This window comes from Gorilla gorilla, chromosome 17 (genome assembly GCF_029281585.2).
Source record: "Gorilla gorilla gorilla isolate KB3781 chromosome 17, NHGRI_mGorGor1-v2.1_pri, whole genome shotgun sequence".
NCBI lineage: Eukaryota > Metazoa > Chordata > Mammalia > Primates > Hominidae > Gorilla > Gorilla gorilla.
Genome location: NC_073241.2, coordinates 40,370,041 through 40,396,634, shown reverse-complemented (window position 1 = coordinate 40,396,634; position 26,594 = coordinate 40,370,041). Strand labels below are relative to the sequence as shown.

At 45.1% G+C, this 26,594-nt stretch overlaps 2 protein-coding genes across 2 annotated transcripts in view; one reads left to right on the top strand and one right to left on the bottom strand.

The window, feature by feature from the left end:
- Positions 1-8,945, top strand: part of RAB31 (RAB31, member RAS oncogene family) — a 154,794-nt gene extending 145,849 nt beyond the window's left edge. The window contains exon 7 of the mRNA XM_019014143.4: positions 5,617-8,945. Within this exon, the coding sequence (XP_018869688.1) occupies positions 5,617-5,714 (98 nt within the window). The 3' untranslated portion in view covers positions 5,715-8,945. The remainder of the gene's footprint in view (positions 1-5,616) is intronic.
- Positions 8,946-19,934: 10,989 nt separating this feature from the next.
- LOC101126634 (rhomboid domain-containing protein 3-like) lies at positions 19,935-22,933 on the bottom strand. Its single transcript, XM_031003823.3, has 2 exons — positions 22,423-22,933; positions 19,935-21,152 (listed from the first exon to the last, which is right to left on the bottom strand). Exons 1-2 carry the CDS (start codon positions 22,568-22,570, stop codon positions 20,140-20,142), a joined length of 1,161 nt encoding a protein of 386 aa, XP_030859683.2. The 5' UTR covers positions 22,571-22,933; the 3' UTR covers positions 19,935-20,139.
- Between the last annotated feature and the right edge of the window lie 3,661 nt (positions 22,934-26,594).

The following is a 26,594-nucleotide window of genomic DNA, read 5'->3' as shown; positions in this document are numbered from 1 at the left end:
TATAAAGGAGGATACATGTTATTACACATTTATCAAAACCCATAAAATATACAGTGCCAAAACGGAACCCTCCTGTGAACCGTAGACTATCCTTAATAGTAATGTCTTCAGCAAATGTTGGTTCATCAGTTGTTACAAATGTTCCACTAAACTAAGATGTTAAAAATGGGAGAAATTGAAGATGAGGAGAGGAAGGTATATGCCAATTCTCTATTTTTCACTCAATTTTTTTCCATAAACCAAAAACTGCTCAAAAAATAAATAAATAAAGTTTATCAATTAAAAAAAGAAAGGGAAAGGTGCCTTTGAGTGGTAGGGAAGCCTAATGATTTTTTTTTAAGGTTTTCTTTTTTTCTTTTCTTTTCTTTCTTTTTTTTTTAACTGTAAATTCCAGGGTACATATGCAGAACATGCAGGTTTGTTACACAGGTATACATATGCCATAGTGGTTTGCTGCACGTATCAACCCGTCATCTAGGTTTTAAGCCCTGCATGCATTAGGTATTTGTCCTAATGCTCTCGCTCCCCCGCCCCCAACCCCTCGACAGGTCCTGGTGTGTGATGTTCCCCTCCCTGTGTCCATGTGTTCTCATTGTTCAACTCCCACTTATGAGTGAGAACACGTGGTGTTTGGTTTTCTGTTCCTGTGTTAGTTTGCTGAGAACGTGGGGGGAGGCCTAATGATTTTAAAGTAGCTTAAGTCCCTCCTTGTTGGACACCTCAGCATTTTGGAGCAATTGTGACCTCCCCTGATTCCCCTCGTGCAGGTGCATCACCACTTCTTTACCTCCCTAGACTTTTAACTTCAGGCCTTTTGGTCTCTGTCTTGACTCTCCTGCCTCCAGGCAGTTGTCACCTCCTGCCAAGCATCTTCCACAGTTTCCCTTTCCATCTGTGCTTCCTGCTTCCCCGTGGCACACTTAAGGCTCACCTAACCCCTGACCTGGGCTTTCCAGGCCTCCTGACCCAATGAGCTTCCCACCTGAGAATCCATTCCGGTCCTTTATAGCAGGTAGCGCGTTCCTCTTTATCCTAATATTCAGGGCCTTCTAGTAATCCTAATATTGTCTTCTTTATGGCAACAAGAGGACAGTGATAGGGAATAACTTCAAGTAGCATGTGTGTGTCCCCCAGTTCTGCATTATTAGGGCGATGTTCCATGATCGTGAGTCATTGCTGTGTTCCAGAGACCCCCTCTCTACATGGCTAGAGGCTAAAGGTCATTATCAAGAGTGAATACTGCCAAGTCCTGGCAAACTTGGTCAAGTTACTCATCTAGATGATTCAGAAAATCAGATCAAGAAATGGATGTTACACAGCAACTGCCAGCATTGCTAACACCAAACAAAAGATAACCAAGCCAAGTAAATACTGGAACTGGAATGAAAGGAGAGAAGAATTACATACAGTGGAATGGTTAGCGGGAGAATCAGCGCTTGCGCAGGAAATGGCTGGTCCACGGGGAAAGGGAACAGCCCCAGCTAAGCTTGCTGTTTTATTTTTGTTGTGTGTAAATGCATGACAGCCCAGTTCAGAGCCAGGATAAAACTTATAGGCTAGGAATTTGTTTTCACATACTGTGTTCGTGTGGAATCATTTCTAAAACCTGCGTTTCCTCTAGACTGACAACTTTCAGGAAAACTGAATTTCAAAAAAAAAGTCTTTTAAACTTCTCCTAGACAGCATCTTACAAAATCCAAACCCTATTAAAATAAACACTCTGGCCTCAAATTTACGCTCAAGGACAACTTGTTCTGGAGGCTGACTACTTAGAGCACATTTTGTAAGAGTGGAAACCTACAGACTAGGCTCAGAGCCTTTTCAGATGTTTTTGTATATATTTTTGTCCTGCTCTATGCCTGTGTAAATAATACTGATTCTACAGTGTTCCAAGGTGATCACCTTGGTACAGAATGCCATGGCCATTTTCCAAAACCATGTCTTTGTGTAAGTGCCTTGAACCTTCTGGTAAGTTCTGAATACCTTAGGCCCTAAGATCGGGGTTTGCATTCGGGGTTTGCTTTCTGGTTTTGCGTTCTGGTTTCCTGGTGCAGGCTCCCTTCTCCTTTTAAAGGTGCCGGCCTCATTGTTATGATCTGGCTTTTCTCTTTCTCTGCGTGGAAGCATTTCCTTCTCCCTGTGTTTAAGGTTGGCATGTGTGTGACTTATCCCAGGCTGAGAGTTTTGTAGATGAGAGTTTTGTAGATGAGATGGGTCCCGGTCCACTAACTGAACCCTGAGAATTGACCGTGACCATGAATCACACAGCATTTCTCCCCGCCATGCAAAACCCGTGAGCCGTGCCCAGAAGCCCTCAACTGCTGGGGACTCCCTCCATCATCATTTGTTCCTCCCCTTTTAGTGACGGCTGTGTGTGTTCCTTTCCCACATTCGTTCTATAGGTGAACAAAGGAAGGCTCGGAGGTTTTAAATAACTGGTCCAAGTTCATTGAACTGGAATGCTGACTCTCTCACATCTCAAAACTCTTTCTACCAAAGGAGAAAAATGAAGTCTGAGAAATATTTTACTCTAATAAGTGAAATTTTGAATATTCTGAAGATAAAAGAACCTGGCACTCCTAAAAAGCCATGTTCAACAGCTGATTCAGGAGTGCTGCTAAGAGTTCAAAACATGCAGGAGAGGAGTCTCCTTGAGACAGAGCCAGGCCTTCCTCAATTTTGCATTCTATGCATCAGTGCTCATTGTTGACTGGGGAGAGAAATGAGAAGCAGCAAAGAGGAAGGAGGTGGCGGAAAGCGGGGAAAGGTGTGGACAGACCTTCCTGGCATCCTACTTTGCTATCTGTACGCTCTTTGTTTCTAGATTTTCATTATACTTTTGTCACTTTAATAACTGTCTTACATATAAACTTTTTCTTTAATTTGTGTACTTTCCAAAGCAAAAAACTTATGAAAACAAGACATGAAGGAAGTAAAGTCATGGAGGGCTAAAAAGCTAATGCTGTTTTGCTAACATTAGGATTAGCATAAGGACAGCACAAAGTTTTGGTGTTAACATAGGATGTTGATTTTGATACAGTGAAAAATGCTAAAATGTCAACTCCTTTTACTGATAAGTAAACAGCTCTTGGCTAACTAGGGCAACAGCTGTACCCATGAGAATTATAGTACTGTCCAAAAATATTTCCGGTGCAAAAGCAAAAGTCCTGATTGCAGTGTGTGACACACTCAGGAGGCTCCTGAAATATTACTAACTTCAATAATGATGTAACTCGACACTGTCACCGCTTTCTCTTCAGGAGTAAGTAACTCTTTATTGGCAAGATCTGACTTGGCTAGATCTTCAAAGAGTACTGGTAGTCATTGGAGACTTCCTTCTCTATTTATCACTTAAGGTTGACCAAATAGAAGAGGCATTTTGTTTACTCCCTTTTAATTGTGATAAATTTGAAAGAATAGCATGTCCAGAAAAGGAAAATTCATACTTACGGTCTCCTTTCCTCGTGGATTGGGACTGAAGTATTTTGGGGATGGCCTGCAAAAGCTCTGTAGATCTCTGTTGGCTACACAAAATGGCAAAAGCCACAGCTGCAGAAATTGTTGCAAACTTTTCATTTGCTTCATCATCAAATGAAGATCTCTACTATTACTTTTGAGTTTGGAGTTAAATTCTGGTGACCTTAATCTTTATGCTTAAGCTTTGGTGACTGTCTATATCATCTGATCTATACAATGTATTATTACCTTTGAAATCAACTCTTTTTGTCCCTTGTGGAAATGCACCTCTGCTGGGGTGTTTTGGTGCTCTATATTGTCATTAGGTAGCACCCACTTGCATTAAAAGACTTTGTCAGGGCCCAACGCATAGTCAGTATTCTGTGCTTTCAGTGTGTGTTCAGATTCTCCTCTTACTGGTTTTCTTAGACTGTACTGTTTTCTAAGCAAATGCCCATGTGTGATTTTTAAGATGTGCTGGGGAAAAATAAATCAATACCACAACCAAAAAAAAAAAAAAAGACTTTGTCTTTGGAACCAATTTCCCTTCCACTTCTAATTACTGGTTCCTTAGCAAATGAATACACTAACTAGCCAATAATATATATAAATAGATAGATAGATAGATAGATAGATAGATAGATAGATAGATAGATAGAGATATTCATTTTAGCCTAGGCCTGGTGGCTCATACCTGTAATCTCAGCACTTTAGGAGACCAAGGTGAGAGGATCACTCGAGGCCAGGAGTTTGAGACCAGCCTGGGCAGCATAGCAAGACCCTATCTCTAAAAAAAAAAAAAAAAATTTATCGGGGCATGGTGGCGCACACCTATAGTCCCAGATACTCAGAAGGTTAAGGTGGGAGGATCCCTTTAGCCCCGGAATTCGAGGTTGCAGTAAGCCATGATCAAGCCACTGCACTTCAGCCTGGGTGACAGAGTGAGACCCTGTCTCAAGAATAAAACAAAATCCTCATTTTAGAGCTAGTGTTTCATGCCTTTTTCAAGGGGCATAGAAAAGTAGCAAAGAGAGCTAATGTGGTTCAGTGGGAAGAGCACAGGCCTTGCGACCCATCAGGAAGTCAAGGTGTAGATTGTAATCAAAGCACCAGCTGTACTACTGCCTGTTATTGATGGGACCTTCAGCAAAGTGCTCAAGTTCTCGAGTCACAGTGAAATGGTGATAATAACGACCATTACATCAAATTCACAGGGCGAGGTGAGGATGGTGTTTGTGAAAATCTTTGAAAACTAGGAGCTACTAAGGTTATTTCCAGATTCCATTGCCTTTTTTCAGAAAACAACTTTATTGAGATAAAATTCACATACCATACATTTCACCCATTTCAAGTGTACAATTCGGTGGTGTTGGTATATTCACAGATCTGTGCAGCCATCAGCACAGTCAATTTTAGAAAAATCACCTCATAAAGAAACCCATACCCTTTAGCTGTCATCTCCCTGGCCCCTTCCATTGCCTGTTTAATTTTGATTTTGTGTTTATTTATAGAGACTTTCTGATAATTTTTAAAATTAAGTTAAGTAAAAATAAGATTACTTGTGGATGACATTAAAATACTGTTTCCTACAAAAAGTGTCTCTGTAGGGCTTTCCAGTGAATGATCTAAATGCGTTGGCAGGATGAGGGATGATGAGCTAAGTGTTAATAAATGACACTGCTAGGAAGATTACCATTCAAATCTATTTCTATTTTGAGAAGCAGAAAAGATGGATGAGTACTCACTGTTACTGTTGAAGTCACGGTACCATGAAAGCCGCTCATTAAACCAGGATGGGTCTCTGGGAAGGCAGGGAGAGGGAAGAGTGCGCTGATGAGCGGAGGCTGGATGGGAACTGCCCCCAGGAGTGGATCTTCCTAGCCCAGGAATTCCACACCACCAGGAAACTGCCGGACTGTTCCTTACCTGAACTTCCTAAGCCCATGAATTGGGCTTCATGCAGCAGAACTAGGGAGGAAAGGATAGGAAGAAGGAAGGGAGGGAGGAAAGGAAGGAAGGAGAAAGGAGCCCCTCCAGGAACACCTTTATTTTGTGCACAGCCCAAATATTAAGCAGGAGTGTTGAAGCAGGGTGAAAATCTGTGTGTGCAGTGTTGGCTGTAGGAAAGGGAACTCACTTCTGGCCTCCTTTTTGTTCCAGGCCGCCAGATCCCACCCTTGGACCCCCATGAAAATGGAAACAATGGAACAATCAAAGTTGAGAAGCCAACCATGCAAGCCAGCCGCCGGTGCTGTTGACCCAAGGGCCGTGGTCCACGGTACTTGAAGAAGCCAGAGCCCACATCCTGTGCACTGCTGAAGGACCCTACGCTCGGTGGCCTGGCACCTCACTTTGGGAAGAGTGAGCACACTGGCTTTGCATCCTGGAAGACCTGCAGGGGGCGGGGCAGGAAATGTACCTGAAAAGGATTTTAGAAAACCCTGGGAAAACCCACCACACCACCACAAAATGGCCTTTAGTGTATGAAATGCACATGGAGGGGATGTAGTTGCATTTTTGCTAAAAAAAAAAAAAAAAAAAAAAAAACCTTTAAAAATTGTTGGATGTGTACAAAAGTCTTACTGCCTTATTATGTGTATGGGATTCTAAAGTGGCATTCCACTTGGATTTCCTGTGCTACCTATCCAAATTCCAGTAACTACTTCAGTGTCATTGCCTTTGTTACCTAACCAACCTTCACTGAAAGGCAAATTTAGTTCAGGAGGTTAGTTTTTAGCTAGCTTTGGAAGTAAGCCTTTATTTATTACTTTTTGGAGGAAATCAGAGAAGTGTCAATAGACCATCACTCAGACTGAGACTTGAGCTATTACAGAAGCCAGGAAAAGTGTATTAGAAACTGTTGTCTACACCACTTTTAATTGGTGAACAATTTTTCTAAGTTATGGTCATATATACCCAAACAAACCAAATCAAACTAAATTATTGCATATAATTTTGGGATTGGGTGGCCTCGTTTGAAAGAGTGATTTAAGTAATCACTATGTAAGTGGTGAGAGATGCAGGATATACACATTATTCAAGAGACCACCTGACATGCATCTCCTCCGCAGGAATACATTCGTCCTCTCTTAGAGAAGTTTAACACACATAGTATTATTTTAATAAGAGAATATCTCTTGGTGTCATATCTAGGGGAAGAGAATTAACTAGAATTAAATTTAATGTTTGAATCTAAATCATTGGGCAAACTTCTAATAATAGCAATTAATAATAGCTTACAGGAAAGCCAGCCAGAGGAAGTGTCAGCACTTTAAAATTCTAGACCCCAAAAAACTACAAAATCAGAAAAAGTATTTTTATGTTTCTAGCTTGAGGAGAAGGGTTTTAGGGCTAACCAGAGGTCTGACCCTAGAATGCCAAGGAACTGAGAATGGGCTCCGATGAAAACCTTCCTTTTCAGATTCCCTGTCTGCTCAATTAAAGATGTTTGAATCCAAAGGAAGTCAAGGAAGAAAAAGCGTGGAAAGGAAGAGAACTGATTCCTACTGAAAATTCAAATTCTATTACCATTCTAACTTTCACAAAAAGTTGGGATCAAGAAGCAGCTGATTTCCTGCCAGGGCTTATATTAGGGGGTGATTCTTAAAGGACATTAGGATTGGTGCTCAGAAATGGTTAATCATGCTGTGTGCTAGCCAGGGCCAGCTGGTACCTTCTTTGCCATGAGCATTCAAGGGACAGCTAACCTTTATTGACAATCTATATTGCAAAAGTCAGGAAAGAGTTTGTGAGCTGATTGGATTAAAGACCTGGCACTTCAGTAACTCAGCACGCTTCCACTTCACTCAACTTAAGAGAGTTCATTGACAGTGTTAGGATGTGAAGGCTGGGAAACATTTATTTTGCTTCAAGAGTTCCACTTGGCTCTCCCAAATAGGTACCTCAAAAACTGTTAGCAAGTGGCATTTGGATGTCTTGATAGGGACTTTGCAGGGATTTTTAGGGTTTTTTCCACATTGTCCACATTAATGGTTGGCATGATTGTGCTTGCAGGCCAAGAAATGATCATACCCCTTGCCAAAGGTAAAAGAAAAAAAATGAGTTGAAAATTGAAGTGACCTCTTTCCAGCTGACGTGCAGGCTTATTTTGTAACCTTTCTTCATCCAGTTTTCCCTGAGAACCTGGGTTTATCTCTAGACAGCTCTTCAGGTTTTTTAGCTGAGGGGTAAGTATCCTAGCTGAGAGTTTTGCATCTTTGGGCTGGGTTTGCAGTGGTTGTGTTTTGCATAAAATGTCTAGTCTTAGCCACACATAGTAAGCTACCCACTAATGAGCCCATGGTTTTATTTCAAAAGCACATGAGGGTGTGAAACCACTCTGTTACCTTTCTGTATTGCCTTAGCTATTCAAGCCAGTCAGAGGATAATATATATATTCTCATCAGCACTCAGAGTAGTCAGTGAAGAGAGTAGATCACACTTGGGCACACCAGGATTCACATAAACATTGTATCTTCTCTGTGGATGCTCAGGCCTTGTCTACAATGAGGCTTTACAACCTTCCTTTGTTTTGGCTCGGGATTACTTCCTGGCTGTCTAATAATTGAACCATAACCTTGTAATATTATGTAAAGGCCTGGAAATTACTGTTGCTAAAAAAAGTCATGTAGTTTCATGTAGTGTAGCATCCTTGGCATCATTTTCCAAAATTTTTTCCTTCTCCCTTTTTTTTTTTCTTTCATGTGTGGCATGAGTGTCTATCTGTGTAAATATGATTGTATATGTGTTACTCCGACATGTAATCCATTTCACTGGCTGAGTTTGGCCCCTAGCCATGTGTTAATATAAAGTAGGCATGGCTTCCCAATGGAAATCGCTGAGAATGGCAGTGGAGTTGTGCAAGCATTTTACATTGCCACATAATTGACTTGCCATTTTATGGTTAAAAATGGCACATTAGGCAGTTGAATATGACGTTACCTTGCAGACTAAAAGGTTGAAGGCCCAAAACTAACTTTTAGCTAACAATAAGGGCTGTGCCCCAATGGAAACTGAGTTCATTTTCTGAGAAAGGTTTGGATGACTGAAATATTTCCTCTACAGTCAAGGACCTTGGCATGCGGTGGCTGAAACTGAGCTTTTTTGTGTGGGCTCCAGTTCTCACTGTTCTGCAATGCTCATGGCAAGTTGAATGGTGAGCTATCTTATAAATTAAAGAGCTCTGAACTGTATTCAGACCGACTGGGTATCTAGCTTACTGTTTTAACATCATTGTTGAAACCAGACCCTGTAATCCAGTGGTGCTGCCGTGTTGTGCAAACTGCTCCCTTTTCTCGTGTTTTTGTAAAGAGCTTCCATCTGGGCTGGACCCAGTTCTTGCACATACAAGACACCGCTGCAGTCAGCTAGGACCTTTCCGCCATGTATTCTATTCTGTAGTAAAGCATTTCCATCAACAATGCCTAATTGTATCTGTTATTTTTGGTTTAACACACACTGATTCATACTAATAAATATTTTCAGTTTTACCATTTGTCTTTTTCTTATTACACTGTTCAGTAGAATCACTTTTTAAAAATCACAGTTAACTCAAACAGAGAATGATGATTTCCCAGGGAAATGTGTGCACCTGCACATATGCAGACATGCATAAGGATGTTCCCTGAAACACTGTTTGCAGTAGCAAAATGTTGCCTTCCACTAAGAAAATGGAAAAATGAAATGTGGCCCAGCCACATGATGAAAGCTATCAAGTAATGAAAATGAACTCACTATCATGCATCGACATGGATCTCAAAAACAGAGTTTGGAGTGCAGGCTGCCATCCTGCACATCCCCAAGGGAGCCATCATAGTGGCCTGTATGAATGCAACCCTCAGGAACTGTGCAGTGCATCGCCTGGGCAACCAACCTGTGGCCCTGGCTGAGTGAATACAGCAAGCTGAATAAGTACCAATGCATGTCAACTCACACAGAACAATAATTCAGACATTGTTTATGAATGTGTTTGTGTGCTAAAAGAATTAGAAAGTAAAACACGAACTTCATGATGGTCCTTACCTAAGGGGAGGGAAAGAAGTGAACAGGATCAGGGAGAACGAAGGAGATGTAACTATCTGTCATTTGTATTTACTTCATGATAGAAAAATCTGAAGCCAATACGACAAAAGGATAACATTTGGTCATTTCAAGGTGTGTGTTTTATTAGCCTTTATATTTTTCTGTGTGTTTCGTTTTTCAAAGAGGAAGGGGAATGGAGACAAGAAAAACAATAAGGATGAGGGTGACTTCTTTAATATGCAAGAAAGATTTCATAAGTGTATTTGCCAAGTCAGTTACTTTGACGAGGTATACTCACTCCCATCCCGTCTCCTCCGTTGTCTCAGCCCCCACTACCTGCCACCAACAAACACACACACACACACACTTTCACATTCATGCCCTTGTGGGGCTTATGTTTTCTCTGCAGAGCTTCATTTGACATCTAGATGACTGGGAAAGTGGGAGGTGAAGAGGAGAGAAGCAGCACCTTCATGTTCTCAGCATTGGAGACGCTGTCAGAGGCCCCTGCTAGGAAATGCTTCCAATATGTAATCAAACTAGAAACACCCACCATCACCAACAAGAGACCCAGTGTTCCAATTTTATGAGAAAACATGCCTTTCTTTTGCATTTACTAAGAAGCGGTTACCTGTGTATAGCAACTTTGGGAGATGTTTTTGGAAATAATCCCGTGATTGGATTCAGATGGCAGATTTTGTGCAGCCCAGACTTCTATGTCAATAGCACTCTGCACAGGGTTTCCACCACCCCCTCCCACACGACTGTTTTGTCGCACCTCGGGATGTATTTAATAGAACCAGTGTCTGAGGAGTTATGCCCTGAGGCTGGGAGGCCTTCATGGCAACTTGCACATTTTTACAAAACAACTCTGGTGGATTGAGAGTGCCCTGGAGAGCAAGGACAAGGAGCTCAGGCTGTGTTCAGCTGGACTCCAGCATTCCCTGTGGTTGCTCTAAATAGTTCCTGTTCCTTCAAATAGTTCCTGTTCTGGCAGGTATTGTCCAGAGAGCAAGACTTGCAGGTTGGAAGAGGAGAGAGACTTCATCCCAATTTCATGAGCATTCATCTCTAAGAGTGTCTCCTCTCAAGTTGCTAGACATAACTGCAGCAACTGTCTTTTTGTACATATGTGAAGCTATCTTCTCCCTTGCATTCCAGTGTTCTATTAAAAAACTGAAAACACCAAGTGTTGCCTGGTATCCTGAAAATAGGCAGTCCCATATATGCTGGTCAGAGTATAAATTGGTGTAATCTTTCTAGAAAGCAGCTTGACAATGTATGTCAAAAACATTTGAAATTATCATATCCTATAAGCCACTAATTCTATTTTTCTTTCTTTTTCTTTTTTTTTTTTTTTTTGAGAAGAGTCTCACTCTGTTGCCCAGGCTGGAGTGCAGTGGTGTGATCTCCACTCACTGCAAGCTCTGCCTCCCAGGTTCACGCCATTCTCCTGCCTCAGCCTCCCCAGTAGCTGGGACTACAGGTGCCCACCACCACACCCGGCTAATCTTTTGTATTTTTATTACAGACGGGGTTTCACCGTGTTAGCCAGGATGGTCTCAATCTCCTGACCTCATGATCCGCCCACCTCGGCCTCCCAACACTAATTCTACTTTTCTATTTCTGGAAATTAATTTTACCTTTATGTGTGTGTGTATAACAGAAATATTATCTATTACTGCAAAACACATTTGTTTTGCCCGAAACTTAAATTGGCATAAAACAGTAAACAATTATTATCTTACAGTTTCTGAGGGCAGGAAGTTGAAAATGGCTTAGCTAAGTGTTCTGGCTAGGGGTCTTCAGATGTCATCTGGGGCTACAGTCATCTGAAGGCTGAACTGGGGCTGGGATTCTGCTGCTGAGGTGGCTCACTCACTGGTTGTTGGCAGGAAGCCTCTGTTCCTCACCAGGTGTGCCTCTCCATGTGCTGCTTCATGGCCTCATGATGTGGCATGAGCCCCATTCTGTCTGATCCAGAAAGCTGAATGTAGTCTTCCAGCTGTTCACAGTGGCTTCTATTGTCTTAGGCTTCAACTTGTTGTCAGGATTTAACCCTCTGCCCTTTCTTCCAGGATAAGTGAATGGGAAAGAAGGATGTGTTGAAGCTTCTGGTGGGCTTATTGCACCCACAGGGAGGGGATGTATCTAATTGCTGCCCCTCATCGGCACCTCTTGCCTTCTGTGAAGGTCTGACTCATCCAGCCTGGTCTCTGGTGATAGCCCCATGCCCACTTTCACCTCTGGTCACAGGGTCCACAGTGGTCTCTCTGTCCCCCCATCTTACATTACACACTTGGCTCCCTAGGTTCACTTCCATACCCCATTTAGAGTACCTGGGAGATACTGGGTGGGAGTGTGAACATTTGGCTCCACATTACTTATGCAAATTTCTGCAGCCAGCTTGGATTTCTCCTCAGAAAATGGGATTTTCTTTTCTATCACATTGCCAGACTGCAAATTTTCTAAACGTTTATGCTCTGCTTCCCTTATAAAACCAAATGCCTTTAACAGCACCCAAGTCACCTCTTGAATGCTTTTCTCCTTAGAAATTTCTTCCACCAGATACCCTAAATCATCTCTCTCAAGTTGAAAATTCCAGAAATCTCTAGGGCAAGGGCAAAATGCTGCCAGTCTCTTTGCTAAAACATAACAAGAGTCACCTTTGCTCCAGTTGCCAACAAGTTCCCCATCTCCATCTAAGACCACCTCCACCTGGACTTTATTGTCCATATTGCTATCAGCATTTTGGGCAAAGCCGTTCAACAAGTCTCTAGGAAGTTCCAAACTTTCCCACGTTTTCCCTTCCTCTTCTGAGCTCTCCAAGCTGTTCCAATCTCTGCTATTACCCAGTTCCAAAGTCGCTTCCACATTTTTGGGTACCTTTTCAGCAGCACCCCACTCCTGGTACCAATTCTTTGTATTAGTCCATTTTCATGCTGCTGATAAAGACATATCCGAGACTAGGCAATTTACAAAAGAAAGAGATTTAATGGACTTAACAGTTCCACATGGCTGGGGAGGCCTCACAATCATGGTGGAAGGCAAGGAGCAAGTCACATCTTACGTGGATGGCAGAGAGACAGCTTGTGCAAAGAAACTCCCATTTTAAAACCATCAGATCTTATGAGACACACTCAGCATCATGAGAACAACACAGGAAAGATCCGCCCCCATAATTCAGTCAGGTCCCACTGGGTTCCTCCCATGACACATGGGAATTGTGGAAGTTACAATTCAAGAGGAGATTTGGGTGGGGCCAAATCATATCATATCAGCCAAACCATATCAGCTGGAGATGTAGGTCTTCTTCCAGGAGGTGGCAGAGGGCTGGAGATGGGTCCCCTGCAGGAGTGGCAGAGAGCTGGAGATGGGTCTCTTCCAGGAGGTGGTGGAGAACTGGAGATGCATCCCTTCCAGGAGGTGGTGGAGAGCTGGAGATGGGTCCCCTTCCAGGAGGTGGTGGAGAGCTGGGGCTGGGTCCCTTTCCAGGAGGTGGTGGAGAACTGGAGACGGGTCACCTTCCAGGAGGTGGTGGAGAACTGGAGATGGGTCACCTTCCAGGAGGTGGTGGAGAGCTGGAGATGGGCTCCTTTCCAGGAGGTGGTGAAGAGCTGGGGCTGGATCCCTTTCCAGGAGGTGGTAGAGAAATGGAGATGGGCCCCCTTCCAGGAGGTGGTGGAGAGCTAGAGATGGGCCCCGTTCCAGGAGGTGGTGGAGAGCTGGGACTGGATCCCTTTTGGAGAGCTGGGGCTGGGCCTGCCTTCCAGGGCCTTACCTAGATGGCGTCTTGAGTGTCAGCTGCCTGGGCTTCTCCAGTGCTTTTCTTGCTGCAGCCAGTGGGAGGAGGGTGGTGGGTGGAGTATGTCTTTACAGCAACTTCACCCAGGCTTGCCCTTTTAGGTTCCTGAATCTTCTGTTTAGTTCCAGACTCTTCCCCTAGTCTGGGGCACTTTAGACTCTTCCCCTAGTCTGGGGCACTTTAGAGAGTGAAAAGGGCTGCTGGGACAGCAAGAGTAAAGGGTAGTTCTGAGCATACTGGGATGTGGGATCATTCTGGTCTAACCTTCTACACATCTGGCAATGGGGGAGGGTGTGTTGGGGGACAGAAAATTCATGAGTTCCTGGGTAAGCACCTTATCACCTCTCTTTGTAAAATTGTCCATCCGTCCATCCATCCAACAAGTGTTTATTGAGTGCTACTATGAGTCGGCTGGTGAACTAGTTTTTCATGCTCCATGAGATTTCTGCAATTACCAAGCTTACAAAGGAGAGAATGAAGAGAAGGGAAAAGACAAGACAACTGAGAATGGCAAGAATGAGGAGTTCATTCAACTGCAGACAGGGCAGCGTGACTGGAGGAGGCACTCTGACCACATGGGTAGGAACCAGGGACTGGGGAGTCAGCCCCACCCCTTACTCATCAAATGATTCTGAGCAAGTTACTTGGTTTCTCTGAACCTCAGTTACCTCTTATAAAATGGGAATAGTATCCACATCACGGGGTTAATGTCAACGTGAAGTGAAATCATTGTTTGCAAGACACTTAGGGAACTGAGTGGCTATGATGATGTCCTAGGCTTCAGCCTTTGCCCTGAAGCTGAGAAGCGTTCTTTTTCCCTGTCCTCTTAGTTGCTACGTTCTTTTTTTTCTTTTCTTTTCTTTCTTTCTTTCTTTTTTTTTTATACTTTAAGTTCCAGGATACATGTGCAGGATGTGCAGGTTTGTTACATAGGTGTACATGTGCCATGGTGGTTTGCTGCATCTATCAACCCATCATCTAGGATTTAAGCCCCGCATTCACTAGGTATTTGTCCTAACGCTGACCCTCCCCTTTCCCCCCACCCCACAACAGGCCCCAGTGTGTGTTGCACCCCTCCCTGGTCTATGTGTTCTCATCGTTCAACTCCCACTCATGAGTGAGAACATGCAGTGTTTGATTTTCTGTTCCTGTGTTAGTTTGCTGAGAATGACTGCTTCCAGCTTCATCCATGTCCCTGAAAAGGACATGAACTCATTCTTTTTTATGGCTGCATAGTAGTCCATGGTGCGCATGTGCCACATTTTCTTTTTTCTTTCTTTTTTTTTTTTTTGAGACAGAGTCTCGCTCTGTCGCCCAGGCTGGAGTGCAGTGGCACGATCTCAGCTCACTGCAAGCTCCGCCTCCCGGGTTCACACCATTCTCCTGCCTCAGCCTCTCAAGTAGCTGGGACTACAGGCGCCCACCCCCATGCCTGGCTAATTTTTTTTGCATTTTTAGTAGAGACGGGTTTTCACTGTGCTAGCCAGGATTGTCTCGATCTCCTGACTTCCTGATCCGCCCACCTCGGCCTCCCAAAGTGCTGGGATTACAGGCGTGGGCCACCGCGCCCGGCCGCATTTGGGTTGGTTCCAAGTCTTTGCTATTGTAAATAGTGCTGCAATAAACATAGGGGTGTGTGTGTGTCTTTATAGTAGAATGATTTATAATCCTTTGGGTATATACTCAGCAATGGGATTGCCGAGTCAAATGGTATTTCTGGTTCTAGATCCTTGAGGAATCGTCCCACTGTCTTCCACAATGGTTGAACTAATTTACACTCTCGCCAACAGTGTAAAAGCATTCCTATTTCTCCACAGCCTCGCCAGCATCTATTGTTTCCTGACTTTTGAATAACCACCATTCTGACTGGCGTGAGATGTTATCTCATTGTGGTTTTTAGTTGCTGTATTCTTTTTTGTTCTGTTCCTTTTTCTTTTATTGGGAGGCAATGCAGTGTGCAGATTAAGACATCTGGAGTCAGACCACCCATGTCTGACTCCCAGCTCTGTAATCTGCTGGCAGTGAGACCATTGGCAGATTGGTCCCTCCAAGCCTCAGTTTCCTCATATGCAAAATGCAGGTAGTAATTCATATGCACACACATACACACTTCTAGAATCCAAAAGCTTTGTAAACAGATTTTTTTTTTCCTGAGTTTGACATGGACTCATTTGGCAGCAGGACCAAACCTGAACTGACGTGATGCTCTTCATAATCGTTATTTATCCAACCAGGAGTGAGTATTTGTATATCTGGCTGCAGAAATACTACTGTGTTTCATGATAGGATCCTCCCGCTGACTGCTGGAATGTTCTGTGATAGATATACTATGTTACTTTGTAAAATCCAAAGTTCTGAGTTCTGAAAACATCTGCCCCCAAAGTATAAAGTATTGTCAGCCTGTGGTATTTACCCTCAGGTGTGTCGTGAGGACCGAGTGAGAGGGTGTGTGTGATGAGGCTTTCACACGGGGAGCCCCAGGCAGCTCTTGGGAATGCTATTCAGATGGAAGGTGACACACTTATGGTGCCTCCCAAGTGGAGACATGGGGTTTATGCTACAGAATAATTGTTATGGCCCTGGCACCAAGCAAGCGCTCAAAAACAGTAACAGCCAACATGAATACAGGGGCTTGCTATGTGCCAGACACAGTTCTAGGGGCTTTACATCATATTATCTCTTTTTATCTTTACAACAGCCTTTCTGAGGCAGACACTATTATCTCCACTTTACAAGTGAGGAAACCCAGACACAGAAGGTTAAGTAAATTACCCAAGACTTTCTGATCAAGAGAGACAGAAGTCAAAGATTAGCTACTACTGTTTTCTCCTTTCTTTCCTCTCATTATAAGTGCTGCACATAATAAAAGAATGAAGAAAAGGAGATCCATGATTAATGAAAACTTCCCAGAAGCTACTTTCAAACTGTATCTCATTTTATCCGCAAAACAAATCTGAGATAGATGTGAAATTGTTCTCCTTTTACAGAAGGAGCATGGAGAGCTTAAGGGACATAAGGAGGGCAAGTGCATTCATGCGGAGGTCCGTCCTATGTCCTATTCCAAAACCCATTCTTGCATCTCAAGAGGAAGTTTTGACAGGGGAGTTAAGGGTTAACCAGCTCAGGCTGGAAATGCTGAATCACCCAATTAAAGGAGACTTGCTGCTTTGATGGGAAGGTCTGATCCAAAACTGCTGGGGTGACTCTCCTTGACCCTACCGCTTGGGCAGCTTGATTTATCTTTTCTGTATCCCTGACCTTGATGTTGAAACCATTACTCAACCCTCAGTGAAGTTCTTAACTGGCTTTTTTGAAATGACTCATGCATCAAGGTCCAGCCATCTTGACTTTGTAGGGCCCGATGCCCTGAATTAGCTTCTGAGAACCCAGTGCCCAAACTGGTGTCCCCAGGTGGGTCTGGCAGACCATAGGTGGCAGCTTTCTCGGTTCTCCTTCACTTCACTTCTCTCTGGATGTGTGCGTGCTTTTTCTCTCATTGCTAAGGCACGCCCCAAGCTTTTTGTTTATTTGTTTTTATTTTCATCTTAAAATCACCCATGCAGTGTTTTACCCCTCCCATCAACCTACCTATATGCATAAATCTTCTCTAGTTTTGATCAGCTGTCTTTTTTTCCTCCTCCAAGCCACCCTCTCTTCCCTTCTCACTAAAGAAATTCTTAAATGAGAATCATGATGTACTCACTTGATCATCTAGTCACTGCTCGCCTGAATTCAGTCCCTCCCCCAGCTCTGCACTTTCAAAGCCTATCCCCTCTTTCCACTCTCCACTCCCAGAGGGCAGGTGAAGCTGTGGGCCCCTCTCTCCCTCCTGGACCCTCCTTCTCCAGCCCAGAAGCTGGTTCTGTGGTTTCTGCACTTCTTTTACTGCCCTTTTCATTTTCCTTTGCTGGCTCTTCTTAGAGCTTAAATGCAGGTACTTCCTGCAAATGTGTGTTCCTATTTCTCCTCAGTACAACACCTTCCTTCTGATTTCATCCAACTTTGTGGCTTCAACTATTGCCTCTGGGTGTCTGGCTTCTGCACTGTTGTCTAGCCTGACTGCTTTCCAGAGATCAGAGCTTGATTTCCAGCTGCGGAATGGGTGTACTGAAGTCCCCTCTTGCATGCAAATAGTGTTGCACCTTGTTAACAATGCCATTCCTGCGCTGCATTCTCTCAGAGGCTCAGGCTTCAAATTTGAGAGCCAGTTTCAGCTCCTTTCAAGCACTGACCAAACCATGGAAATTCTAGTTCTGAATTTCTCAAACCTTTTCACCTTCTTTCCACTGTCCTAGCATAGGCTTTTAATATGTTCTATCTTGATTATAGTGGTAGTTTCTCAGTAGATCTCTTTGAATGTTGTCTTTGGCTCTCAGAGCTAGCAGAGAATATGCTAGCAGTGAGTGATATAGGTACACAGCAAATCATATCATTTCCTGAAAACTTTCTGTGTCTCTTATTGCAAATTAAGTAAAACTGCAACTCTGTAACCTGTGGTGAAATGCCCCTTTCATTTAGCCCAGCCTCCATCCTGGCCCCATCGCTGCCCAGGGTCCCTGCTCCTGCCCACGTCACACCCTGGTTGCTTTCTCCTAACTGGAAGGCCATCCCCCTTTGCTCCTCTCTGCCTGGCAATATACCACCCTGCGTTGGAGGCTGGGAAGCAATTTTAGGAGGCTTTCCTGGATCTCCCCAGGAGGAATCAGAGTCACCATAGAATTGGGGGCAGCAGGTTAGCCTATAAGTTAGGGTCAAATCGTGTTCACCAGAGACAGTGCATTTTTTGCACTAAACATCATGAGTCTAGTATTAAAATGTCATTTTTCTTCTCTACACTCAGTGTTGCAGCAGGAGACCAGGAAGTTAATTGTGATGACCTTCGTGAGTCAAAAAAGAGAAACTCACAAGATACGAGCACTTTGATCCTATCGTGCAAGTTTTCATTGAGTGTCTGGGTTATTCCATACCGCGCTGTAAAGACTGCAGATACCAAGGCATATCTTACCCTCAAGAAGCCTATATTTGGACTGGGAAAGAGAGATTTGTACCATATAACATCATTTCATGAAATGTATGGTGCTGACAGGACTGTGTTAATCTGTGACATTTTACTCTTTTTTTGGTTTAAACATTTGTTTTTCAATATTATGATTTTAAACTTTGGATGTATTGGAAACATGGGAATAGTGCCTTTCACCTCTCTCCAATTTCCTTTATTTCTTAAAATTAACGCATAATAATTGCACAGATTTAAGGGGTACATAGTGATGTTTTGATACTTACAATATATAGTGATTCTCCTTTTTCTTTACTCAGAGGCTAAGGTGGAGATGGTGGTCTGCCAGATGTTCATAAAGATCATTTCAGCAAAAATATTTTTTAAATTAAGTGTTTTAGTATAAACCTTCTTCAACTGTTTTCCATTATACAAGCTGTAATCCATCCATGCCTTTATTCATTCATGCATTAAGGGCCCACTGAATGCCACATTCGCTTACGGTGAGAATGAGCTTGGACCCTTCCCAGGAAGGAAGGTATTGACCATCTGTCTGAACATCTAAACATTGTCTGAACATTGAAGCTACAATACACTAAAAGATGATTACTGGGGCCTGCTGCTTTGCTTCTTTCTACCTGCTCCACCCCACTGTGGCTCCATTTGTTCTGAAGGCAGATGCAGCCTTTAGTAGTCTGCTCACTTGTCTGGCTTCTTGAGAAGGTGGGAGTTGGTAGATTCAAAGAACAGCATGCAGACAGCAACGTCTTTACACCATGAACTATGGTGCATTTGATAAATCTTTTTAGTGGCATATTTGTATTAAAACATCAACAAACTTACACCTACCCTGAATCTTACCAAAGCAGCTCCACACGGAATTTTTCAGTGAATACTCACACCAAAGAGCTTTAAACATTACACTAGAAAGTCAGAAGTGGTCAGAGTAGGACCACTGCTCACAGCTCTATCTTGGCAGGGTACCCATGGATCCTCAGTTAGATTTTCAGACTCTTTAGAGTGGAATCTAGAAGAGAAATCTTTCTTCTGCTAATACTGCTCACCTCTTGTAATAGACATTGCAGGTACCCTCTCCAAGCACAGTTTCTTAGCACTGGCCTCTATTCTCAGATGACTGCTCACTGCAAACACCTGTGATTCTTTCAGGGTGGTTGTGGGGACATGCAGGGCCTGCGCCTAGGGCAAGCAGAGGTGCCAGTCTTACTGCCCCTAGACAAAATGTTCCAATGAAGGCTAGAGAGTTGGCATTACTCCCTCCCAGCTTGCCTTTGGTGTGAGCTTCAGTTGTGCACAGTGGCAACTGACTTGATCACCTCCCAACTCCCCCTCCAGTGTCTCCTGGGATTATCTCCCAAATAAACTACTTGCACTCAAATTTTTGTCTTAGGATCTGCTTTTCAGAGTTTAACTAAAGTTTATAATTTTTTATTCAGTGATGAAATAAACAATAAACAAAACAACATGGGAATGCCATAAATGCGTATTGCTAAGAGAAAGAAGTCAATCTGAGAAGGTTGCATACTATATGATTCCATTTTGTGACATTCTGGAAAGACAAAACTATAGAGACAGTGAGCAAATCAGTGGTTGCTGTGGGTTTGCAGAAGGATGAGGGCTGACTAGGTGAAGCACATATTTTTTTTTTTTTCCAGGTTGAAAAACAAACTGGTTTTTATTCTAAACACGTACTAGGGCAGCATGCTGGGGGGCCTCTCCTGCCTCCAGAGGTGCCCCTGCTCCCCACTGTGGCCCTCTTTAGACAGACAGGAGCTCGGGCTACCCACATGCAGCCCAGCCTTTAGCACCCAAGGGCCTGCCTGTGCCCCACTCTCTGCCTGGGCTAGGGAGGCCCAGGACCCTTGGAGTGGGCAGGCCCACCCTTTCCATGGGTCACCAGGGTCTCAGTGCCCACTTGTCCTCCAACCAACAGTGACACGGCACCCTCCACACGGCCTGTGGCTGCCAGTGCCACCACCGCCTGCTCCGTAGGGAAGCCCATGCGCTCCAGCTGCTGCAGCCGCAGAGAGGAGACAGAGGACTTGGACAGCCATGGTGTGCTCTGGGGTTCCTGGGCTGGCCCGTCAAGAAGCGAGGCCTGGATGCCCTCCTGCAGCATCTGCTCATCCAAGGCCGCCCACATCGGAGTCCCTGGGGAGAAGCTGGCCCCAGCCCAGTCCAGGCCTGCCTCTGAGGAGCCCTCCCAGGTGGGCTGCACAGGCCTCAGGCTTGGTGGGGGCAGGGCTGAGTCTTCCCAGTGGGACCAGAGGTCAGGGGAGGCCACATAAGGCGGTCCAGGGATGGGAGGCCTCCCTCCGGCAGGATAGGTGACAGGCAGCTCCGCCAGGCTGCCCGGGGTGGCAAGGAGCCTCAGGGGCCAGCACCCCGCCAAGGTCCTGCACAAGACGCCCTCCTGCAGCACCTGCAGCCGTCGCTCTGAGGGTTCCAGCCACCGGAAGGCCCCAGCTGCATAGGCCAGGCCGGCAAGGAGGCCGCAAAGGAGCTGCAGGAAGGGTGGCTCAGAGCTGAGCAGTGGGGTCAGGGCAAGCAGCAGCCACGGCGGCAGCCACGGTGGCCGTGCCCCACGGGGCCATCTAGGGCGGTGTCCCTCCCCAGCCAGCATGGCCAGGTGGACAGGCATGTATCCACAGCTGCCGGCTGCACTGGACAGCCCAAGGCCTGCCAGCAGCACTGCCAGCAGCCCAGAAGCCAGGGCGAGCAGGGCTGAGGCATGCAGGAATCTCAGCGTGCCCAGGTGGCACTCCTGCTGCCAGCCCACAGTGGGCAGGAGCAGCAGGCTCAGGAGCAGGCCCGGCAGGGCCGTGTGGCCCAGGGCATGGGTCAGCAGCCGGTGCACTGGGAGAGAGAAGGGGCTTATGTGCCAGGTTAGTGGCCCCAACATCCAAGGCTGTCCCAGGTGTGCCAGGTTGAAGGTTACCCTACACCAGGGCCACCTGCTGAGCCCACCTCCCCTCCCCAGGAGCCAGTCTGCCCGCAGCCAGCACTTAATCATTGGTGGAAGGGACCAAGGACTTCCAAACACTGTGGCTACGCCTCTGTGGTATTAAACAGAACACACTGGACGTGCCACTCAGTCTTTTCACTGACAACCCGCTACTGAGCACTCACTACGTCCCAGACACCATGAAGGTATTCTGCTTCTGTATTTACTAAATCATACCTGGCTGAGAGCATGAAATGGCCTGCTTCAGTCCTGGAGCTACCCCATTCCCTCAAGCTGTGTGACCCTGGTCAAATCACTTAACCTCTCTGAGCATCATTGGGGGTCCTCAAATACAAATTGGAGGAGTTATTATTGGGAAACAGGTGCTCAGCTGAGGTCACTCCTCAAACCCCCAACACCCCCTCCTCCCATCCTCATGCTTAGTTGAAAGTCTTAGTTGTTTTTTTGTTTTGTTTTGTTTTGTTTTGTTTTGTTTTTTGAGATGGAGTCTCACTCTGTCACCCAGGCTGGAGTGCAGTGGCGCGATCTCGGCTCACTGCAAGCTCCGCCTCCCAGGTTCGCGCCATTCTCCTGCCTCAGCCTCCCGAGTAGCTGGGACTACAGGCGCCCGCCACTACGCCCGGCTAATCTTTTTGTATTTTTAGTAGAGACGGGGTTTCACCGTGTTAGGCAGGATGGTGTCAATCTCCTGACCTCGTGATCCGCCCGCCTCGGCCTCCCAAAGTGCTGGGATTACAGGCGTGAGCCACCGCACCCGGCCAATTTTTGTGTTTTTAGTAGAGACAGGGTTTAACCATGTTGGCCAGGCTGGTCTCGAACTCCTGACCTCAAGTGATCCACCTGCCTCAGCTTCCCAAAGTGCTGGGATTACAGGCGTCAGCCACCTGGCCTTAGTTCTTATTTCAAGGAAAAGCTGCTAGAAAGGGAAACCATGAGAAAAGCACTCCTACCCATAGGTTCCAGCCCACCCTAGGGAGTCCTCTGCCTCCCTTCTTGGCTGTGGATGTGCTGGGCATGCTCCTGTCTAAGGCCATACTTCCACGGGACACTGGGCCCCATCCCTGTTTGACCCCTGGAGGCCTTGTGCTGCTCCTGCCAACTGGGCCCAGGCCCTACAGCAAGTCTCCTGCTTCCTCCAAGGTCCGCGTGGCTGGCCCTCACCCTGCCAGGGGTCCAGCAACAGCTCCGGGGCCAGGACCAGGCCGGGGCCGGCCCCCACCAGCCACAGGGTGCTCATCAGCAGCATCAGGACTGAGGAGGCCGGAGGCAGTGCCGGGGACAGTTGGCCATGGGGGCCCCTGGCATGCATCGCTTGGTTGAGGACGGTCAAGGGTGGTCCTGGGGCTGTGTGCTTACTGGGAAGCCGGGAGGGCAGAATGGAAAGACAAGGACGGAGATTCTTCCGGGTGGCGGATAGAGTAGGGGGTCCCAGGATCTGTCTGGTTCGAACTCAGCTGGTGACTTTGCAGAGATACTCAATTTCCTTGGGCCTCAGTTTCCCCTTTGCAGAGCGCGCCCGGCAATCCCGAAAGGCCGGTCGGGGACCCCGGCTGGGAGTCAGGACTCTAGCTCCCGGGCGCGACCCGGGAACCCTGAATCCATTCCACGCACACCCGGCCGCGTGACCCCGGCCGACCGGCTGGCGCGCCACCCATTCCCCGCGGCCCGCGGATTAGTCCAGCACATATTTTTTTAAGGCTATGAAACTATTCTGTATGGTACTATAGTGGTGGTTAATAATACCATCTATTGGCTGGGAGCAGTGGCTCATGCCTGTAATCCCAGCACTTTGGGAGGCCAAGGTGGGCGGATCACGAGGTCAGGAGTTTGAGACCAACCTGGCCAACATGGTGAAACCCCATCTCTACTAAAAATACAAAAAATTAGCTGGGCGTGGTGGCAGATGCCTGTAATCCCAGCTGCTCAAGAGGCTGAGGCAGGAGAATCGCTTGAACCTAGGAGGTGGAGGTTGCAGTGAGCCAAGATCATGCCACTGCACTCCAGCCTGGGCAACAGGAGTGAAATTCCGTCAAAAAAAAAAAAAAAAAAACCACAAAAAACAAAAAACAAACAAACAAACAAAAAAAAACCATCCATTTGTCAAAACCCAAAGGACTCCACAGCACAAAATAATATATGCAAATTTGAAAAAAATGACCGACAGAACAGGGTTCTAGGATGAAATGAAGATTGTGACAAAAGAATATACAGTCATAGCCTGGGTAACATAGCGATACCCTGTCTCTACAAAAAAAATACAACGATTAGCCAGGCATTGTGGTGCACAACTGTAGTCCCAGCTACTTGGGGGACTGAGGTGGCAGGATTGCTTGAGCTTGGGAGGTTGAGGCTACAGTGAGCCTGTGTTCACACCACTGCACTCCAGACTGGGCAACAAAGTGAGACCCTGTCTCAAAAAAAGAAAACAAAAAAGAATATACAGTCATGCCTCACTTAATGACAGGGATACATTCTGAAAAATGTGTCATTAGGTGATTTCATCATAGTGTGAACATCATAGAGTGAACTTAAACAAACGTAGATAGTACAGCCTATTGCTCCTAGGCTATAAACCCCTAGAGCATGTTACCATACTGAATACTGTAGGCAATTATAACTTAATGGTATTTGTGTGCCTAATCCATACCTAAACATAGAAAAGGTGCAGTAAAAATATGCTATAAAAGATTGAAATGGCCGGGCGTGGTGGCTCACGCCTGTAATCCCAGCACTTTGGGAGGCAGAGGCTGGCAGATCACCTGAGGTCAGGAGTTCAAGACCAGCCTGGCCAACATGGTGAAACTCCGTCTCTACTAAAAATACAAAAATAGCTGGGTGTGAAGGTGGGCGCCTGTAATCCCAGCTACTTGGGAGGCTGAGGCAGAAGAATCGCTTGAACCTGGGAGGTGAAGGTTGCAGTGAGCCGAGATCGTGCCGTTGCACTCCAGCCTGGATGCCAAGAGCGAAACTCCATCTCAAAAAAAAAAAAAAAAAAAAAAGTTAAAATGGTACATCTTCATGGGACACTTTCTGTACATAGGAAGTTGCTCTGGGTGAGTCAGTGAGTGAGTGGTGAATGTAAAAGCCTGAGACATGCCTGTACATTATTGTGTACTTTATAAACACTGTACCTTTAGTCTACACTAAATTTATTTTAAAAATAATTTTGCCATGACATTAGGGCAGCCATGATGCCACTAGCTAATAGGAATTTTTCAGTTCTGTTATAATCTTATGGGACCACTGTTGTATGTGCAGTCCATCACTGACCAAATGTCATTTGTGGTGCATGACTTTAACTATATTACAAATGTGTGATATGACTTCACTGAAGGTGTCGGGAGAAAGAAATGCTGACGTTAAGTAACTTTGGAAATGCTGGAAACTATAAAACTAAAGATAAAAGGAACTATATATACAAGCACTGTGCTCCAGTTGATAAAGTTGCTAACCGTGGAGGTACAGGTTAACTATTCTGAAACCATTCTACATGCATATTGGGATTGGGCAAATAGGTAAATGGTTGGTGGATGATGGGAACCAAGTCACTTTTGGAGTAGAAGGTTACAGACAGGCAAGAGAGAAAGGCTGAAAGGAGCCACGTGGTACTGAATTAGACTTGAGGACATCGGTATGAACTCATGTTTGGCTTAATATAGATATTGATAGGCAGATATAGAAGTAATTATAATTTGTGTGTATGCAAGGGTTACTATATATACATATATATACACATACTTATATGTATATACTTCCTAATCATGTTCACTGGGAGGGTCTAGAGACAATGATACCCAGCATCAATGAACACACCTAGCCTAGGTCTTGGTTTCTAAATACTATTCTCCAGTTTTAAAAAACCCAGAAATGGATGATTCTATGGCTGGGGCAGTGAATATACAGGATGAACCAGGAGTATCCTGCAGAGCCAGAAAGTAAGGAAGTGCTTACAAAGCAAATCAGCAGGTATATATCAAATAGGACATAGAAGCCATCGGAAAGAGCTCTCAATGACCAAAGCTGACAATTTGAGCAGAAAATAAAAACATAGTATTGGATTATAACCCAAAGTACAAAATAAACATCCATAATCGGCCGGGCACGGTGGCTCATGCCTGTAATCCCAGCACTTTGGGAGGCCGAGGCGGGTGGATCACAAGGTCAGGAGATCGAGACCATCCTGGCTAACACAGTGAAACCCCATCTCTACTAAAAGCACAAAAAATTAGCTGGGCGTGGTGGTGGGTGCCTGTAATCCCAGCTACTCGGGAGGCTGAGGCAGGAGAATCGCTTGAACCCGGGAGGTGGAGCTTGCAGTGAGCTGAGATCGTGCCACTGCACTCCAGCCTGGGCGACAGAGTGAGACTCTGTCTAAAATAAATAAATAAATAAATAAATACCCATAATCCACGCTGCTATTAATATATAATCGAATTAATAAATTGTTGGGTGGAGGCAAATCTCCCAAACAGAAGAATTCCAAATCATTTCTGTGGCTACTCCTCCCTCAAAGAAGTAGAGCATAATCTCCACCCTTGGGCATGGGCTGTGCATGGTGACTTCCTTCCAAAGGGTACGTACTGTAAGGAAACGGTAAAATTATTCACAGTAAAATCATTCATTCTGGAGAAACCTGACAAACACCACCTCAGCCAAGTGGTCAAGGTCAACATCATCAGTGATAAGTCATGTTGATAGTATCAACCCTTGATATGTTTAATTTGTGATGAAGTTGATGAAAATGACACTTTACCTCTGTGGTCTTCCTTCTAAAAACATGTAACCCTGGTCTAACCATGAGAAATGCACCAGACAAACCTCAGTTGAGGGACATTTTTCAAAATATCTGACCAGTACTTCTGAAAACTGTCAAGACAATCAAAAAAGGAAAGTCTGAGAAGCTGTCACAGCTGAGAGAAGCCTAGGGAAACATGACAATGAAATATAACTTGGTATCCTGGATGGGGTCCTGGAACAAAGTAAAAAAGGATGTTGGGGAAAAACTAATGGAATCCAAATAAAGTATGGGTTTTAGTGAATAATAATATGTCAGTGTTGGCTCCTTAGTTGTGACAAGCATACCATAGAAATCTAAGATGTTAACAGTGGAGAAAATTGGATGTGGGGTATATGGGAACTCTGTACTATCCTTGAAACTTTTCTATGAACATATGTATTCTAAAATTAAAAGTTTATGTAAAAACACATTATTATGCCCAAAGGGCTGCTTCTCTCTGGAGTAAAGATTGGAAGGAATGTCAGAGGTAAGGGACAGCCACCTGTGTGCCCCAGTTAGTACTGTAACTAGGATAGAGAGCTTGGGGTTAAAACTG